We start from the raw sequence: 19,389 nt of genomic DNA, 5'->3' as shown, positions 1-19,389 counted from the left end.
TGAAAACTTACATCCACACAAAGACCTCCACATGGATGTTTATAGCAGCTTTACTCTTTTTTTTTTTTTTGCCGCACTGCACAGCATGTGGGATCTTAGTTCCCCTACCAGGGATCAAACCCGTGCTCCCTGTAGTGGAAGCACAGAGTCTTAACCACTGGACTGCCAGGGAAGTCCAGTGGCTTTATTCATAATTGCCAAAAAGTTGGAAGCATCCAAGATGTCCTTCAGTAGGTAAACGATAAACACCATATTAGTGAACAGGGGCAAGAAGTATATGGGAACTCCTGCACTTTCTGCTCAATTCTGCTGTGAACCTCAAACTGCTCTAAAAAAAATAAAGTCTTTTTCAAACTGGCTGTACTCCTCTGGGAATATATTAAAAATTATTGAATTGTATGCAATAAATGAGTGAACTGTATGATATGTGAATTATATCTCAAAGCTGAAAAAACTGTTATATTTTTTTAAAGTGGTTGTACTCGTAGGTGAAAATATCAATAGATATAAAGTACTGACACATGCTACAATATGGATGAATCTTGAAAACATTATGCTAAGTGGAGAAGCCAGACACAAAAGGCTACATACTGTATGAAATGTCCAGAATAGGCAAAAACAGAAAGAAGATTAGTTGTTGTCAGGGACCAGGGGGTGGGGAATGGGGAATCACTGCTAATGGGTACAAGGTTTCTTCCTGGGATGATGAAAATGTTCTGGAATTAGTGGTGATTAATGTGCAACTTTGTGAGTGTACTAAAAACACGTTAATTATACACTTTTAAAGTGTACTTTTAAAGGGTGAACTTCATGGCCTAGGAATTATATCTCAATAAAGTTGTTATTTTTTAAAAATGGGGGAAAAGGTATTGGCAGATTTTGGAACATTGTCTTAAATAGCTATGTGCCTAGAATTCAAAAATCAGTCTTTCGAACAATATAGCGTAATGCACATTAAAAAATTAGTTTCAATTAAGAATGGCCAGGGCTTCCCTGGTGGTGCAGTGGATGAGAGTCCGCCTGCCGATGCAGGGGACACGGGTTCGTGCCCCGGTCCGGGAAGATCCCACATGCCGCGGAGCGGCTGGGCCCATGAGCCATGGCCGCTGAGCCTGCACGTCCGGAGCCTGTGCTCTGCAGCGGGAGAGGCCACTACAGTGAGAGGCCCGGGTACCGCAAAAAAAAAAAAGAAAAAAAAAAAGAATGGCCATACATTAAGAAACCTAGACCCTTCTCTCTTTTGTCAGTGCTCTCAGTTGAGCGGGAACTGGAATCTGGTATCTGAGAAGGCATTTTACCATTAGCAGCAGAATTCAAGTGAAAGTCCCAGTTTCCGGGTCCGGAATATCAGGCTGTGGTCAGTGTGGGTCTATTAAAGGCAGCAGCTCTCCGCAACGAGAATCCAGTTTCAGACATGCCAAGTCGTCCGACCGTGTGGGCCCGATGTTCAGTATTGCAATTGGCAGCTTCCTCTCCTGGGCAGTGAGGATGAACCTGTAGCCGGAGTACACCTGTTGGAGCAGAAGACGCAGATAAGAGCTCTCTAGAGGCAGGAAGAGGTAAACCAATAGGGAGCCTCTCCCGGGCTCCCCAGCCCGCAAAGGGCGCAGTTACCATCCCGACACCAAGTCAGTTACCTGCAAGGACGATCCCACCACCAGGAGGGAGTCGGCTTCTTTTACCCGCTTGTGCACAAAATCAACCTTGTCAGGGTTCACCGTGTCCCCGAAGAAGACGACGTCTGGTTTCAGGGGGCCCCCACATCGAGAGCAGGGCGGGACCCGGAAGCTCTGTACCTGCTCCTCAGTGAGAAAGACGTCACCGTCCGGAGCCAGGCCATGGGCCTCAGCGCTCCAGGTGGGGTTCAGGACTTCAACCCGCTCTTGCAGTGCCCCTCGGGGAGTCTGCTCGCCGCAGCCCAAGCAGAGGACCCTGAAACCAGAGAGGAGGCCAGCTGTGCTGGGGAGGCACGAAGCTACTGAAGACCTTTCACCCCCAACCATCTCTAGCTCCTCCATCACCACTTTCTTTCCCTGACACCCACCGTTTTTTCCCCTCTTTATTAATACCTTCTCATGACCTCTTTAGCTACCACCTTCCTTCCACTGCCAACCTTCTAGAAAAACGTGCATCTGTTTCCTTACTACACACTCCCTGCTTAAACCTTCTTCTAGCTCACTTTTATCCTTAACATGACTGCAAAGCCTTTACCACATAATTTCGTTAGTGCCAAAACCAGGGGTTTTTTTCCCCCTTCCCCCTCCATCCTCTCCTCTAATCATCTGCTGTAATTGCTGCTGTCCATTGCCATATTCTCTTTAAAACACTTTCTGGGGAGTTCCCTGGTGGCCTAGTGGTTAGGATTCCGGGCTTTCACTGCCAGGGCCCAGGTTCAATCCCTGGTCAGGGTAATAAGATCCCACAAGCTGCATGGCCCTCCAAAAAAAAAAAGAGAGAAATTTGAGTCCTTTGTCCACTGCTCTGTGCCCATCGCCCATAACATTGCCTGCACATGGCAGGCACTCACTAAATAGCTGTTGAAAGAAAAATGGAAGTTGGTTCCTTTTCTGCTCCTCCAGCCTCCAACCTGTTTTCTTTCCACTGTCCCTTCCTGGGGTGTCTCTGTGGTCACTGCTACAGTGCCTCTGTGCTAACAGTTTCCTCCTCTATACAGGACTCCACTCCTGCCCTCTCCCCCAAACTTTAGTCCAAGTCTCCTTGATGGTCCTGTCAAACTTAACTTCTGTCTTCAATCCCTCTCCACAGCTTCTCCATCACCTTCCTCCAGTTACTTGGGCTGAAACCCTTGAAAAAAACTTGTTACTCAGTTTTCTCCCTTTACTCTCTATCTAGTCAATCATCAGACTGTGTTGGCTTTTTTTTTTTTTTAACTTAAAAGGCCTCCTGTGAAATGACAAGAAGTCTTGGATTTGTTTTAAAATATTTAAAAAGAGACAGAGAAAGGATAAGTAGACATGGTAAAATCTCGATAAAACTCTTTGAATCTGGGTGATGGTATGTGGGAGTTCATCATACTACTCTATTTTTGTGGATGTTTGAAATTTTCATCATTAAAAAAAAATTTTAATGGACCCATAGCCATCCTGAGCTCTCCCATCCCCTGATGCCACCTTAGTCTGGGTCTTTCCGGCTGACTTTCCTGAGCCACTGTAACTCTCTAATCCTGTCCAGGCTTCCTCAAATGCTATTTTCATCATATTGCTTTCTTGCTCAGAAACCACTAACAGTACCCTTTGGTCACTCACAACAGACCCAAATTACACTGCATGATTTTCAAATGCAACCAGGATTTGAGTCTAGCCTTCCCAAACAATCTGATTTCATACTAGCCTCCAACGAGACCAAGCCAGACTCTACAAGTTCCCTTCATTTGGAAAGCCCTCTTTCCCCTCCTTTGCCTAGTCATACCTGGGCTATTCTCCAGCCCCACCTCACCCATAAAAGCTTTCCTGATTACTCCTATCTTTACTAACTCTGTTCCTCTGAACCTGTAAAACATGTCTATCAAGAACCACATAATTTAACAATCACGTGTGGCGTGGTTTGTTGTTAAACCTGTTATTTTTGGGTCTCCCACCAAACAGATTACGAAATTCTCACATATTAAGCAGACCACGTTTTATATTTTGGTTTTGACCTCTCCACACCAGCAAGTAGCACACCACGTGTTGCAGACACCCAATAAATATTTTATGACTGGCAGACTGATTTCAGTCCTCAGAGGGTGATCTCTGGGGCTTACAGATAAGGAAACGGTCTCCAATTAGCTACAAGTTACTGCCAGGGCTACATATGGTCATTTCATCAATATTTATTGGGTTCTGGCTATCCTGTGATCTATGTGTCTAGGCACTGGAGACCCAGCAGTGTGTAGCATATGCTCTGCTCATAGTTCCCTCGGGACACTCAGAGGGCACCTCCCACAGTTCTAAGTTCCTGTGTCTCTCCCGTTTAGGGAGTTCCTTGGCCATGGAAGCCTTCTCTGGAGAAGCAGAGTCAAGTGTTAGGGAGTTAATTCCCCCGGAGTGACCCTCAGCCAATGAAGCATGGGAGGCAGTGGATAAACACCCCAGTTCCCCTTGACTTCCAGTGAGATGGTTCTGAAGCTGCTCTACAGTCAGAGAGCCCGACACGCTTGAGCCCCAGATGCCCCAAGCAGTAACCCACTCATTAGCAAAACCTTACCCTGCCTTTCCCACTTTCCCTGTTTCACTTCCCATTCCCTCACTGAGTTTGCTGGGACCAACTCCAAAGTAAACAACTTCCTCCCAAATCATCTCCTCGTGGTCTAATGAAGACAACAGTGACCAGGATTGCCAAGGTCCCTGCTCTTATGGAGCACGTGTCTGCATTCACACTGTTTAGGCTTTCCTGCACCTGTGCATGCATCCGTGGAGTTCTGTCAGGCGCTGACTCCCCGCCTTGGTGTGCAAGGCATCCACATTTTGGGTCACCAACCAGGACAGCTTTCCGAATCTCTCCCAGTTGCTCAAAGCCCAGTGTGCAGGGTTAGGCTGGTGGGAGGAGAACTGAGGCCAGCCCACAAAGTTTCTCGCCCAGTACCGCTGGCGGATTTGAGCGATCCGTACAAAATCCCCATGCTGGATGGGCCTCCGGTCCGTGCGGGCATAAAGTCCCACCTTTTCTGACCTGTAGTCTGGGATCCCCGACTCAGTGGAGATTCCTGCCCCAGTCATCACTAAGAGTCTCTTGGAAAGGGTGATAAAGCGCTGTAACTCTTTGACCTTCTCAGAGTCCAGAGGAGGACTTGGTGGCACAAATAACCCAGTGGATCCGCGTGAGCACTGCTGGCTGCGGTTCGGCACCCAGCGGCCTTTTGCTGTCCTGAATGTTAACCCAAAGCTCATCCTCATTCTAGAGGGGAAAGAAAAGCATCAAGTGAGAAACTGGGTTTTGTAAACCAGGGTAACCAAGGGAAGGGGGGAGGGGCAAGATGGGGGAGGGGATTAAGAGGTACAAACTACTATATATAAAATAAATAAGCTACAAGGATATACAGTACAACATAGGGAATACAGCCAATATTTCATAATAACTATAAATTGAATATAAACTTTAAAAATTATGAATCACTAAGTTGTACACCTGAAAATTTCAACTATACCTAAATTTTTTAAAATTTTAATTTAATGAAAAAAACCCCACAAAACTGATGAATGGGTAAACAAAATGTGGAGTATATAAATGAAACAAGATTAACCAAAGGGTTGTTAATTGTTGAAGCTGGGTGATGGGTCCATGGATGGGGGTTCATTATATTACCTATCTCCACAATAAAAAAAAAAAATTGGTGGCGGGAAATTCCCTGGCAGTCCAGGGGTTAGGACTCTGCGCTTTCACTGCTGAGTGTGCAGGTTCAATCCCTGGTTGGGGAACTAAGATCCCACAGGCCATGCAAAAAAAAAAAAAAAAGATTTTTTTAAAGTAATTTCTTAGAGGAATGTTTGGATTGCAGATGCTCTAGTATGCCCAGAACAGTGGAAGTACAGAAATGCCAAAAGCCGTGAGATGAAGGAAAAAAAAACTTCCCCCACAAAAAAAGAAAAAAAAAGAAGGAAGGGGGAGGGGAATGGCAGGGGGAGGGGGAGGGACAGGGAGAAAAGAATGGAGAAGTTTGAAGAGAAGCTAAAATGTGGAATGCTTTGCCTTAAAGGTAGACAAAACTCCAATATCTGGACCATATTAGCTTAGCAGTCATATAGTATTTGGAGAAAACATATTTGAAATTAAATAGACAAAGTGAACTAGGGCAGGTAACTGAAACATATGCCTCCCTCATGTTGCCCTTGATCTAGACAAAAAAGAAAGAAAGAGCACACGATTATCAACAGAATAGAGATAAAAAAGGGCTAAGCTTAGCCTAAAAATATATAGACAAACCCTAACTAACTCTAGGCAAGAAACTAAAAAATAAAGAATGGAGGGGTAGCATCCTTATTTCCCCAAAACAGCCCACCCTAAACGGGATTTGGGAGCAGGTTACCAATGAGATTTCAACTTGCATCTGGAAGCTGCCAACCCAAAAGGTATCTAATAATCAGCAAACTGGTACTTTGAAATATTTTATGAGAAGGGTGACAAGAGCCAACAGCACGATATTGAGAAATGGCTGGGGAATAGGAATTTTTTGGCATTGCATACAATACTGTCCTCTGGAAGATAATATCTAGGTATGAGTAAAATGTACTGGAGAGGAGCACAGGTTTTTACCTAATAAGAAGGCTATCCAGGGACTTCCCTGGTGGTGCAGTGGTTAAGAATCCGACTGCCAATTCAGGGGACATGGGTTCGAGCCCTGGTCCGGGAAGATTCCCACATGCCACAGAGCAACTAAGCCCGTGCAACACAGCTACTGAGCTTGCGCTCTAGAGCCCACGAGCCACAACTACTGAGCCCGCGTGCCACAACTACTGAAGCCCACACGCCTAGAGCCCGTGCTCTGCAACGAGAAGCCCCCACAATGAGAAGCCCCCGCACCGCAAAGAAGAGTAGGCCCCGCTCGCTGCAACGAGAGAAAGCCCGCGCGCAACGATGAAGACCCAATGCAGGCCAAAAAAAATTTAAAAAAAAAAGAAAGCTATCCAGCCAGACCATATTTCCAGTAGTGGATTCCATGCTTATGAGAACAGCCTACTGATAGTGAATTAATCAATGACAGCAATACCTGGAAGGACAGCTCCCAGATAAACAATTCACTTGAAAGGTACAGCCCCCTTCCCCCCACAGATACTTAGAGTGTATTTATAATCTTGCTTTGTAATCCAAATCAATCTTTGGTAAAATCTGGAAGGGTGTGAGCTAGTTCAGCATCTAATAACTCACGGATGTAATGAACACTGGGGCCCCAGGCTTAGAGGAAAAATTGACCTACCTTTTTATTATCTTTTTAGTAATTTGTTTTGGTCAAGAATTTCTAATATGTTCCACAAAATAAAACTTTGTCCCCACACTAGACTATTTCATAACAGCCCAAGCCAATCTGTCTTCCTGATCGCCTAAGAACCTACAGCCAGAGCTCTCCTATGCTGTGGCCATCAGATGAAAATTAACTATGGCTGGCAAATCTGCCAAGGCTTTCTGCATCCAAGGGAAACTGCATATTTTGGTTTCTGAAAAGAAAGTGGGGGGGGCTCTAAAAAATAAAATCTATTTTAAAAAGGAGGGAGGTAAACTAAAAAATTGATAAAGCAGAATTCTAGCATAATATAAGGCCTATTCTGTCTCTCCCAGTAACACCTGGCTGGTCAGAACTGAATTTCTTATAAACTTCAAAAAGTTAATGGTTTACCTCAATATCTTTTTTAAGTCCCTTAATTGCTCACTGTTAATATATGACTATATCTAAAGATGTCTCTATCAGAGGAATACATTTGTATTTTTAGTTAATACCATCCCTTGGGGGACCGTGTGTCCCATAAACCTACTTCCCATTTTATAAATCAGAATTATCTTATTTCTTCATAAACTAAAGAAGCACATTAGAGTTCCAGTTTAGCTGATGAAACTGTTGCTCAGACTTTTCGGGATTTTGATTTTATTAATGTAATTAAGCACATGCATACCTTTTATTCTATTTCCCCCATATTCTATTAGTTTACCCTCAATTGCAAATAGGGCTTCTTGGACAAGGTGAAGAGTAGTGAGGCCTGACAAGGCATTCTACCCCAGCTTTTTCTAGCTGTAAAAACAAGGCCTTTATGTAATATTAGATAAAATGCAGAAATTCTCTAGTGACACGCACCCCATATATAAACATTATTTTATGCTGGGCTTTCCAGATCTGGGATCAGGACCTGACTTCTCCCTGACGTTCCACAGCAGTGAACAGCTAAACAGATAATCCCGATTCCTGAGACCGGAGGGCTCGGGAAACCCCGCTGAAAAGACGCTCTGTTGGAACAGCTGCTCTCTCCCAGGTCCCATCAAAGGGCAAAGAGGAGAAGTGGAATCCTCAATTTATAGAAACCTGCAGCCCACACAGAACTAACTCACTTACCTTTCACAGCTTAAGGGACACTCCGCGCCCGACAGGGGGACCGACTGGCTGTATTTGCACTTTGGGAAATGTAGTTCATTAACCTGAAATGATGCAAGAAAAACTACAAGTCCCACAATCCTCTGGGCTTCACAGTGGAGGGACCCAGATTGTCCAGTAGCGCCCCCTGTTGGCCTTTTGTGGTCAGAGCCTTCAAACCCTGATAGGCGATGTGCAGCTGTCTACTAAGCCATCATCTCTTTGAGAGAAGCGGTTAGAGCTTGGACGTCATTGTTCTGAGTGCAAAATAGTACATCCAAACAGCGTTAACTTAGGAATTCATTCTTTAGAAGCTTTAGTAATGGATCTAGGTTTGACTCATCCTCAACTTCAGTGTTTCCGAACCTTTCCACTCGTGGAAACGGAATCAGGTTCCCACCTTGCAGTGAGTTGTGAAGAAATACATTCACAAATAGCTGAAAAACTGATGTTTTTATAGTTAAAATGAACAATTAAAGTGAAATATAATATACAGGGACTAATGTGTTTACCCACGTGGCTTCTCCAATTTTCTCACCTTTTTTTTTGTTTGTTTTGGCTCCGTTGGGTCTTCGTGGTTGGGTCTTCCTTGCTGTGTGCAGGCTTTGTCTAGTTGCAGCCAGTGGGGGCTACTCTTCGTTGTGGTATGAGGGCTTCTCATTTTGGTAGCTTCTACTGTTGCGGAGCACGGGGTCTAGGTGCCCCGGCTTCAGTAGTTGTGGCACATGGGCTTAGTTGCTCCGCAGCATGTGGGATCTTCCCAGACCAGGGCTGGAACCCATGTCACCTGCTCTGGCAGGCAGATTCTGATTCTTAACCACTGCGCCACCAGGGAAGTCCCTTATTTCTCATCTTGTGTTTTTACTAAATTAACCAACACAATGCCTGGATCTTACCCCCAGAAATTCTGATTTAATTGGTCTGGGGAGACACTTGGGCACCGAGTCAGTTTACAAACCTCACAGTTGTTTCTAATATGTAGCCAGTGAGAACCACTGATCTGTAGCATTGCCTAAATAAGACATCGATTTCTAAGTGTTTTAGAACATATCAAAGGATATGCTAGCACTGACCTTGAAGATCACTCTAAGGAACCACTTCCCGCATTTTAAAATGAAGTGAGGGGAATTCCCTGGAGGTCCAGTGGTTAGGCTCCGAGCTTTCACCACCGAGGGCACAGGTTCAATCCCTGGTCGGGGAACTAAGATCTCGAAAGCCACTCGGTGCCGCCAAAAACAAACAAGCAAACAAACAAAACTGAAGCCCAGAGGAGTAGTATGAAAGCTGGAGTCAGAATCTGACTCTCATTGAATGCATAGCAGTAAATATTGGTAAAGTAACCCATTTCAGTAGTTTGGGAGCAATATCTCCAGCCACACCTCAAATAGGTCACTGGGCTGAGAGAGACACCTGACATGAGTCTTTTTTTTTTTTTTTGCAGTACACGGGCCTGTCACTGTTGTGGCCTCTCCCGTTGTGGAGCACAGGCTCCGGATGCGCAGGCTCAGCGGTCATGGCTCACGGGCCCAGCCTCTCCGTGGCATGTGGGAAGATGGCATGTGGGATCTTCCCGGACCGGGGCGCGAACCTGTGTCCCCTGCATCGGCAGGTGGACTCTCAACCACTGTGCCACCAGGGAAGCCCGACGTGAGTCTTTTGTACCTTAGTTAACCTGATCACATTGGCTGGGAAAAAATTTTAAAAAGGATTAAAATATAGATGGGGGGGGGCTTCCGTGGTGGCGCAGTGGTTAAGAATCTGCCTGCTAATGCAGGGGACACGGGTTCGATCCCTGGCCCCGGAAGATCCCACACTGTGGAGCAACTAAGCCCGTACGCCACAACTACTGAGCCTGCACTATCGAACCTGTGTGCCACAACTACTGAAGCCCGCGCGCCTAGAGCCCATCCTCTGCAACAAGAGAAGCCACGACAATGAGAAGTCTGCCCACGGCAACAAAGAGTAGCCTTGGCTCGCTGCAACTAGAGAAAGCCCGCACACAGCAAGAAGACCCAACACAGCCAAAAGTAAAAACAAATACATTAATTTTTAAAAATGTAGACTGGGAACTTTTATGAAGACAAAAAATTATATAGGGCTTCCCTGGTGGTGCAGTGGTTAAGAATCCGCCTGCCAGTGCAGCGAACATGGGTTCGAGCCCTGGTCTGGGAAGATCCCATATGCCGCGGAGCAACTAAGGCCCTACGCCATAACTACTGAGCCTGAGCTCCAGAGCCCACGAGCCACAGCTACTGAGCCCACGTGCCTAGAGCCTGTGCTCCGCAACAAGAGAAGCCACCACAATGAGAAGCCCGTGCACTGCAACAAGAGTAGCCCCCGCTCGCCGCAACTGGAGAAAACCCGCGCACAGCAACGAAGACCCAGTGCAGCCAAAAATAAATAAATAAATAAACTTTTAAAAAAGAAAACAAAATTGTAATCCAGAATATTTTCTGCACACATGGGTGTTTGATTAAAACCTATGGAAATGTCAAAACATGACACTACCCCCAATCCCAGGCAAATTTTATTGTGGAAAACTTCAGAGCCACATTATTTTTCCAGTTCTTCAAGTGGAATAAGCATCATTAAAAGACTGGCCAGGGGCTTCCCAGGGGCTTCCCAGGTGGTGCAATGGTTGAGAGTCTGCCTGCCGATGCAGGGGACACTGGTTTGTGCCCTGGTCTGGGAAGATCCCACATTGCCGCAGAGCGGCTGGGCCCGTGAGCCATGGCCACTGAGCCTGCGTGTCTGGAGCCTGTGCTCCGCAACGGGAGAGGCCACAACAGTGAGAGGCCAGTGTACCAAAAAAAAAAAAAAAAAAAAGACTGGCCAGGAACACAGGATTATTGTGCTTTTAGGCCCCAAATAATATCATGTTCTGGGGAGAAGTTAGCTGAGTTTTCTATTTTTCTTAGTGCTGGGAAGTCATCTGTGGAAGATGAAGTCATCCAAGACAGCTGGTGAAACAATTTCCCTTGATAGCTACTGACTGGGTGTAATGAGCCACCCAATCGAGACATTCTCAAGGGCTGAGAAGTTCTTTGGATGACCCTAGTCTTTTTATTTCTCACAACTCCACCGCACTAGGAATTAATGACAAAGTCCTTGGTTGGATCAAAATCAAATACTCTAAATTAATCAGACTGTTAGCCTTTCTTTTTTTCTGCTGGTTTTTCCTACCCTGCCAATTATGGCTGTGGAAAAAATTTAACTACACATCAGCATCAAATAGGCCTTTTTATGTCATTTTTACATCTAGTTGATGACTACATAAATGTTCAGTGAGCAATACTTTGAACGTTTCATGTTTGAAATTTTTCATAATGAAATTTTGGGAGAAATATTTTCTCAGAGTACTAGTTGCATCTTAGTGAGTAGCAAAAACCAAAAGTCTTTTGGAGAGTACAGCTCAGAGCTGAAACAAGTTCAGATATAGGTTTCTAGTAGCTTTCCACTTGCTGAGCCAGTAACAGTGAAAGTTACTTCAAACTCATGAACTGTAGAAATAGCCTCTCTCCTCTGAATTAAGATGTCCACAGAAAACCCTTTCAGGTTAAACATAGCACATCATCCAGAAATTCTACTTCTAGATATAAGCACAAAAGAATTGAAAAGGACTCAAACTGATACTTGTATGTAAATGTTCATAGAAGCATTATTCACAATAGCCAAAAGGTGGAAGCAACCTCCTGTCAATCAAAGAATAAATGGATAACAAAATTCCATACAGTAGAATATCAGCCATAAAAAGGAACGAAATTCTGAAACATACTACAATATGGATGGACCTTAAAAACAAGGTATGAAATAAGCCAGACACAAAAGGTCAAATAATTATGTGATTCTCTTATGTGAGGTACTGAGAGTTGCCAAATTTATAGAAAGTGGAACAGAGGTTGCCAGGAGCTGTGGGAGAGAGGAATGGGGAGTTAGTATTTAATGGGAAGTTTGTTTGGAATGATGAAAAAGTTCTGGAGATGTACAGTGGTGATGGGTACTGAACTTAGAAATGGTTCAAATGGTAAATTTTATGTTATGTATATTTTACCACAGCACCCTTACACTGAGCACATTTCTCATCCTCCCCAATTTATAGTCTGAATTAAGTTTTATTAGCATGTTCCCTCCCACAATGCTTTGCTTCATTCTCCACTCAAAACTAAGTGAAATCAAGCAACTGAATACTTGAGGAACAGCTTATATATTTCCGAGACATCTTAATATGGTTGTAAAATTTTCAGCCCATTAATAATTAAGGGTTTTGCCTTGAGGGTCCAACTCACCTTTCTGAAATAGGAACCTTGCTTATTGGGAACGATGAGTAGGGGGCTATGTTTCTTAGCTTTGCGCAGTGGCAGTATCGTAGCCAATGAGGTTTATCCGAGGCGCGATTATTGCTAATTGAAAACTTTTCCCAATACCCCGCCGTGACGACTTGAAATATAGTCGGCATTGGCAATTTTTGACAGTCTCTACGGAGACTGAATAATGCTTGTTTAAAAAAAGTATGTGTCTCATAACTGCCATAAACCTCTGGGAGAATACGTTGGAAATTCAAAATGACCACTAGCTATAAGTCCGATATCAAGTTTTCACCGTTATCTGATAGGGAATTAATTGCTTTGCTACAAAGTTCTAGTACGTGTTACTGTCGTTTTTGATTTCGATTTCAATATAAACGATTAGGTTTTTATAAACAGTTCGTTTTCTACCTGTCCCTCAGTTTTATTTTAGTTTGTTCTTTACACTTGAGTGTTGTTGTCCAAGTCGTATTCATAATTGACTTTTTTATTTTTTAATATTTATTTTTCTGGTTCTAACATCCACACCTCCATTTACTCGTCCGGTCTCGCATTATTCTCTGTTTCGGTTTTTTTCTTGTCGCTGTTCTTTATAACGCGAGTCTTACCCGCAGCGTCTTGGTGATGTCATGGTTAATTTGCATAAAATTCTCCAGCGTTCTTAGCGAAAGGCATTCTTATTTTCGAAAGGTTAGGGTTCGACAAGAGTTGCTCTGATACCCGGCAGCTCTTCGCGCACACGTGTTTTAAACAGGAGTGTTTGAAGGGAAATGCTTCATATCTCCCAGTTCATTGTTAGTCGCTCACCCTCATCGTAAAGGCAGTTGTCATCCATGGGGGAGGTAGGTGGGTGCTCTTACTCTCTAGCTTTGCGCAGTGGCAGTATCGTAGCCAATGAGGTTTATCCGAGGCGCGATTATTGCTAATTGAAAACTTTTCCCAATACCCCGCCATGACGACTTGAAATATAGTCGGCTTTGGCAATTTTTGACAGTCTCTACGGAGACTGAACGATGCGTGTTTAATAACAGATGTTCAATGTTTTTTATTTCACGGGAGTGAATATTTTGGCTGTCTTTTGAGATTAGTTCTCGGAGGTTCTCTATTTATTTGTGAGTACTCTTATTCTTTCTTATCGTTTGGGGTGGGGGGCGAGTCTGTTTCGTGTTTTCAGGCTCTGAGTTTTGAAGAGACTGGGTTGCGCTTTTTTTCAGTCAGCAGAGTTGCAGTTCGAAGATTTCCGAATGCACCAGAAGTAGTTTTGGTTGCAATACATGTTGTTTGGAATCTTACAGTTTGCAAAGTGATCGACTTTGCTTCCATCGCAACTGAATTGGACAAGGATTTTTCAGAAAGTCACAGGTTCGTAGGAACCCACGTGAACCTGAAAACCTGTCATCCAAATATTTATTTTTAAAGCGATCAGGAAAAAAGGGCACAGTGGACTTTTTCAGGTCTTACTGTAGAGTCCCGAGCACAGCTGCGCTTGCAATTAAATCCTCTTATTCTTAGTGGGGTGCTGGTTTCCACTATACCGGCTGCCTATAGTCTTGTGCTGTTAGGAGGATCAGGCGTGTCCACGGACAGAAGGCCTGAGGAGTCCGAACCCCTGGGCGTGGCAGATACAGCTGGACCTGCTTAGGCCACCACCCATGAAACATTTTCTGTTCTCTAGCAAAAGAATGCGGCTTATAAGGGCGAAGGTGGTGGAACAGCCTCTACTGATTCAAAGCAGCACACTGGAAAACCGCCCTAGCGGCTAGTCAGACACAGTCCTTGCTTCAGGGAACTCACCGTTTTGAAACCACAGATAAACAACATAATTACAGATTATTTCAATATTACAGAGGGATGTGATGGAGCCATCCAGAAGACCAGCCGAATTCCACCACCACCCACTATGGAGCACTTATTGTGTGCCAGACTCCACATGAAGTGCTTACTTCCTGTGCCAGACTCCATGCAAAGTGCTTAAGATGCTTTGTTTCATTTAATTCTTACAGAAACCTTTCTCCCCATTCCTTTTTTTTTTCTTTTCAAACAGCTCTACTGAGGCATAATTGATATTCAATAAACTGCACATATTTAAAGCCTACAATTTGATGAGTTTTGAAAACATATATACACCCATGAAACCATTACTGCAAACCAGCTGGCGAACACATCCATTACTCCCCAAAGTTTCCTGATGTTCCTTTGCAATCCATCCCTCCCTCCCATCTCTCCCCACTACCCCTCCCCCATTCTGTCGCTATAGATTAGTTTGCATTTTCTAGAATTTTATAGGAACAGAATCTACGGTATGTGATTTTCTTAAGATAGACTTTTTTCATCAAACAATATGTCCTTGCAGTTCATCCAGGTTGTTGCATGTATCACTAGCTCATTCTTTTTCCTTGCTGAGTAGTATTCCATTATATGGAAGTACCAGGGTTTGTTCCTAGTATTTTGAATTGTTCCTAGTATTTTGCTATCATACATAAAGCTGTTAAGAGCATTCCTGTACAAGTTTTGTAAGAAGCTGTCAAATTATCTTCCAGAGTGGCTTTCCATTTCCATTTTATTTTCCACCTGCAGTTTTAAAAAATCTAGGCAAGTGCTCTTGACTTTTTTTTTTTAATTAATTAATTAATTTATTTTTGGCTGAGTTGGGTCTTTGTTGCCACGCGCAGGCTTTCTCTAGTTGCGGCAAGTGGGGTCTACTCTTCGTTGCTGTGTGCGTGCTTCTCATTGCGGTGGCTTCGGAGCACAGGCCCTAGGCGCATGGGCTTCAGTAGTTGCCATACGTGGGCTCAGTAGTTGTGGCACACGGTGTCTGTTGCTCCACAGCATGTGGGATCTTCCCGGACTAGGGCTTCAACCCGTGGCTTCTGCATCGGCAGGCGGATTCTTAACCACTGTGCCACCAGGGAAGCCCCCGCCCCGCCCGCGCTGCCTTTTCTCTTTCCTTCACGACACTGATATTTTGAAGAGTCCAAGACAGTTATCGTGTAGAAGCCTCACATTCCAACTTCACTGACTGTGTTCCCTTATTTCCTGTAACCAAGACTTGGTTCGATTCAACAGAACTTCAGAGATGGCGTTGTGAACTTTGTATTGCATCTGCCACTATAATCGATGCTGAATTTAAGCGCCAGGGTAAAGCAGTAACTGGTCTCTCTCTATTGTAAAAGTGCACTTTCCCCTATGTAATCAGTAATCTGTGGAATGAACAGTCCTTGACATTTGGTAATAAAAGCCCTTTGCTTTCCACAACTACTCCCTTAAACCACTTCCTGATCAGTCATCAAAATACGGCTAAGTAAGATAAATTAATGTCACTTCTTCTCTGGAACCCAGGGTAGGTTTGCTGGGACCAAGGAATACCTTGTGTTCAGGACCTGTGGTCCCAGGAAAGGGAAGAAGAGTGCCCTGCGGAGCCAATGTATTACAATTGAGCAAATATGATGGAAAGAGGGGGTCAGTGATAACTACCCAAAGGGGCATCCTGAAGACCCCACTACGATTGTGGGAACTACAAGAGGAGCCGACGTGTGCTACCCCAGAGACTGAAATTTCAAGGAACTAAAAATTTCCTTGATACTGTGGTCTGAAAATGCACTCCAACCATTTCTTTTCATCTTAACTGGTTGCCAAGATGAATAATCTGGGTGTCAGAACAGGCCTGGAGGAGACAGAACATGAATGCTCCCTCCCATGACAAATTTTGTATTGATTGGAAAGTCAGATGATGCTCTGGCAAACACTCATGTGAGTGTGTGTGTGTGTGTGTGTGTGTGTGTGAATTTCTTAGAATTTATAATAGCAAGTAAGTAAAATAATGACTCATTTGTAAGCATACAAGAAAGAAAAGCATGGAAAAAACACCAAGGGACTTCCCTGGTGGCGCAGTGGTTAAGAATCTGCCTGCCAAGGCAGGGGACACGGGTTTGAGCCCTGCTCCAGGAAGATCCCACATGCCGCGGAGCAACTAAGGCCGTGTGCCACAACTACTGAGCCTGCTCTCTAGAGCCCACGCGCCGCAACTACTGAGCCCATGTGCGGCAACTACTGAAGCCCGCGTGCCTAGAGCCTGTGCTCCACAACAAGAGAAGCCACCACAATAAGAAGCCTGTGCACCACAGCGAAGAGTAACCCCCACACACCACAACTAGAGAAAAGCCCGCGCGAAGCAACAAAGACCCAGTGCAGCCAAAAATAATGAGTAAATGGATTTGCCTTAAAAAATAAATTATAAATAAATAATAAAAAAAATTTTTTTAAACCCACCAAAAATATGAACAAAAAGCTTAGGGAAAGCAAAACAATTTTTTTAAAGGTAAAATTTATAAAACATACATGTGATATTTTGCTCTCAGCTCTACTGGAACCTTTCTTTGTCTGGGTAGTTTGAGTTACAATGACTTTTTTTTTTTTATAATTGAAGTAAAATTCACAGAACGTAAAATTAACCATCTTCAAGTGGATCCATGTGATTTTTACATATTATTGGTTTCAGTTTCACAACCTAATTCTTTTCTGGTTGTAAAATTACTGCATGTTGGTATATAAAATCCAAACATTATATATATGCAGCAGTGACAGTCAAAGATCACCATAATCCCACCTCCATGGCTAGAGAAAATAGCCACAGATGTGTGAGATTATTCCTCCAAATTGTTCTATTTACGTGTCAACCTAATTATTAACAAACATTGGATTATATTCTACATTCAGTTCTACTATTTCTCTTTTCTTTCTGCTAAACTAATATATGGTGGACCTATTTTCCATGTGAGCATATAGCTCCCCTCTTCGCATATGGATATATCCCACTTCAGCTAACCAATCCCTATGGATGGACATTTGGGTTTTTCCCAGTTTTTCCCAATTATAAGCAATGCTATGATGAACATCCTTGGATGTGCATCTTTGCCTACTCATAGGGTTTTTTGGGGGGAATTTTGCCTACTAGTGTGCTGTTTCTAGGGGAAATTTCTGTAGGTGAGATTGCTTGCACAAAAACCATTCACATTTTGCATTTTAATTTTTTTTTTTTTTTTGGCTGCACCATGCAGCTTGTGGAATCTTAGTTCCCCAACCAGGGATTGAACCTGCAGCCTCGACAGTGAAAGTGGAGTCCTAACCACCGGACCACCAGGGATTTCCCCATACTTTGTATTTTAAAAGATGCCCCCAAGTTGGGTCCCCCAAGACTGTACTGTGTATTCTCCCACAAAGCCACATAGGAGAGCGTCTGGAAAATATTCGATGTGTACGTTTGAAACGCTGCAGCTTTCACAGGACTCTTCTGGGTTAGGGAGGGGAAGGACGAGGGTGAATTCATATCCAGTTCCAACAATTAGTTGTTCTCTAGCTCCTTTCCAGGCAGAAAGCAGAGAGAAGGGGCTGGCTTGGGTGAGGTAATCCTGACCCTCTCCCCTTCCACCATGTATGGAAATATCCTTGGAAACATCAGTTCCAGATGGAGCCAACGCCCACCCCACCCCCTCCCACCCTGTCACCCAAGCCAGCCTGGACCTACTGGCTCCAGGGGACAGAAAAGCTGGACTCTGAGGAGTATCTCATCAGGGAACTGGTCCACCAGCCCCCAATCTTCCCAGTGTAAGTCCCTGCAGGCTGTCTGCAAGAATCACTGGCTTCTCTAGGTTAAAAATATCTTGTGCCCAAGGGGCCTTCAGTGTCTGTCTCAGAAGAGAGCTGGCTTATACTCTCTATCACTGGGGAAATGAACTGAGACCAATTATTATTTTTTTTTTTCCATGAAGCTTTGAAACCAGACTTTCTGGGTTCAAATCTTTACTCCACTATTCACTACCTGAGTGACCCTAGGCTACTTACTTAATTTCTCTGTGCCTCAGTTCTCTGGCTGTAAAAGGAGTGTCAGTATTATCACATCTATCTCAGAAGCCAGTGGGTCTCCACCCTGGCTGAGCACTTAAAATCACCTGGGGAGCTTTTAAAATCCTCTTGCCCAGGCTGCATTCTGGGTCAATTCAATCAGAATTTCTGAGCATTAGTTCTGGGCAAAAAATATATTTTAAAGCTTCCCAGGGACTTCCCTGGTGGCACAGTAGTTAAGAATCCACCTGCCAGAAAACTATAAGACACTGATGAAAGAAATTAAAGAAGATACAAACAAATAGATATACCATGTTCTTGTATTGAAAATCAACATTGTGAAAATGACTATACTACCCAAAGCAATCTACAGATTCAATGCAATCCTTATCAAACTACCAATGACATTTTCCACAGAACTATAAAAAAAAATTTCACAATTTGTATGGAAACACAAAATAGCCAAAGCAATCTTGAGAAAGAAAAACAGCTGGAGGAATCAGGCTCCTGGACTTCACACTATACTACAAACCTACAGTAATCAAGACAGTATGGTACTGGCACAAACACAGAAATACAGATCAATGGAACAGCATAGAAAACCCAGAGATAAACCCACACACATATGGTCACCTTATTTTTGTTAAAGGAGGCAAGAATATACAATGGAGAAAAGACAGCATGTTTAATAAGTGGTGCTAGGAAAACTGGACAACTACATGTAAAAGAATGAAATTAGAGCACTCCCTAACACCATACACAAAAATAAACTCAAAATGGATTAAAGACCTAAATGTAAGGCCAGACACTATAAAACTCTTAGAGGAAAACATAGGCAGAACACTCTATGACATAAATCACAGCAAGATCCTTTTGTATTTATTTGGAAGTAAAAACAAAAATAAACAAATGAGACCTAATGAAACTTAAAAGGTTTTGCACAGCAAAACCTCAGGATGGGAGAAAATATTTGCAAATGAAGCAACTGACAAAGGATTAATCTCTAAAATTTACAAGCAGTTCATGCAGCTCAATATCGAAAAAACAAACAACCCAATCCAAAAATGGGCAGAAGACCTAAATAGACATTTCTCCAAAGAAGATATACAGATTGCCAACAAACACATGAAAGGATGCTCAACATCACTAATCATTAGAGAAATGCAAATCAAAACTACAATGAGGTAT

At 43.6% G+C, this 19,389-nt stretch overlaps 1 protein-coding gene across 1 annotated transcript; it reads right to left on the bottom strand.

Moving 5' to 3' along the window:
• Window positions 1-1,249: 1,249 nt before the first annotated feature.
• Window positions 1,250-4,896, bottom strand: SIRT4 (sirtuin 4). Its single transcript, XM_007448182.1, has 3 exons — window positions 4,399-4,896; window positions 1,638-1,932; window positions 1,250-1,511 (listed from the first exon to the last, which is right to left on the bottom strand). Exons 1-3 carry the CDS (start codon window positions 4,893-4,895, stop codon window positions 1,359-1,361), a joined length of 945 nt encoding a protein of 314 aa, XP_007448244.1. The 5' UTR covers window position 4,896; the 3' UTR covers window positions 1,250-1,358.
• Between the last annotated feature and the right edge of the window lie 14,493 nt (window positions 4,897-19,389).

The sequence above is a fragment of the Lipotes vexillifer genome, unplaced genomic scaffold, assembly GCF_000442215.2.
Source record: "Lipotes vexillifer unplaced genomic scaffold, Lipotes_vexillifer_v1.1 scaffold236, whole genome shotgun sequence".
Classification (NCBI taxonomy): domain Eukaryota; kingdom Metazoa; phylum Chordata; class Mammalia; order Artiodactyla; family Lipotidae; genus Lipotes; species Lipotes vexillifer.
The sequence above is the reverse complement of the archived record's forward strand: the minus strand, read 5'-3'. Positions and strand labels throughout refer to the sequence as shown.

Excerpts from the sequence above, each read along its gene's own strand:
- SIRT4 (XM_007448182.1), bottom strand. The coding sequence starts at position 4,895 with ATGAGGATGAGCTTTGGGTTAACATTCAGGACAGCAAAAGGCCGCTGG. Across the intron at positions 1,933-4,398 it reads CTCCACGGATGCATGCACAG|GGTCCTCTGCTTGGGCTGCG; the intron begins GTGCAGGAAAGC and ends CTCTGGTTTCAG. Across the intron at positions 1,512-1,637 it reads TGGTGGGATCGTCCTTGCAG|GTGTACTCCGGCTACAGGTT; the intron begins GTAACTGACTTG and ends CTGCTCCAACAG.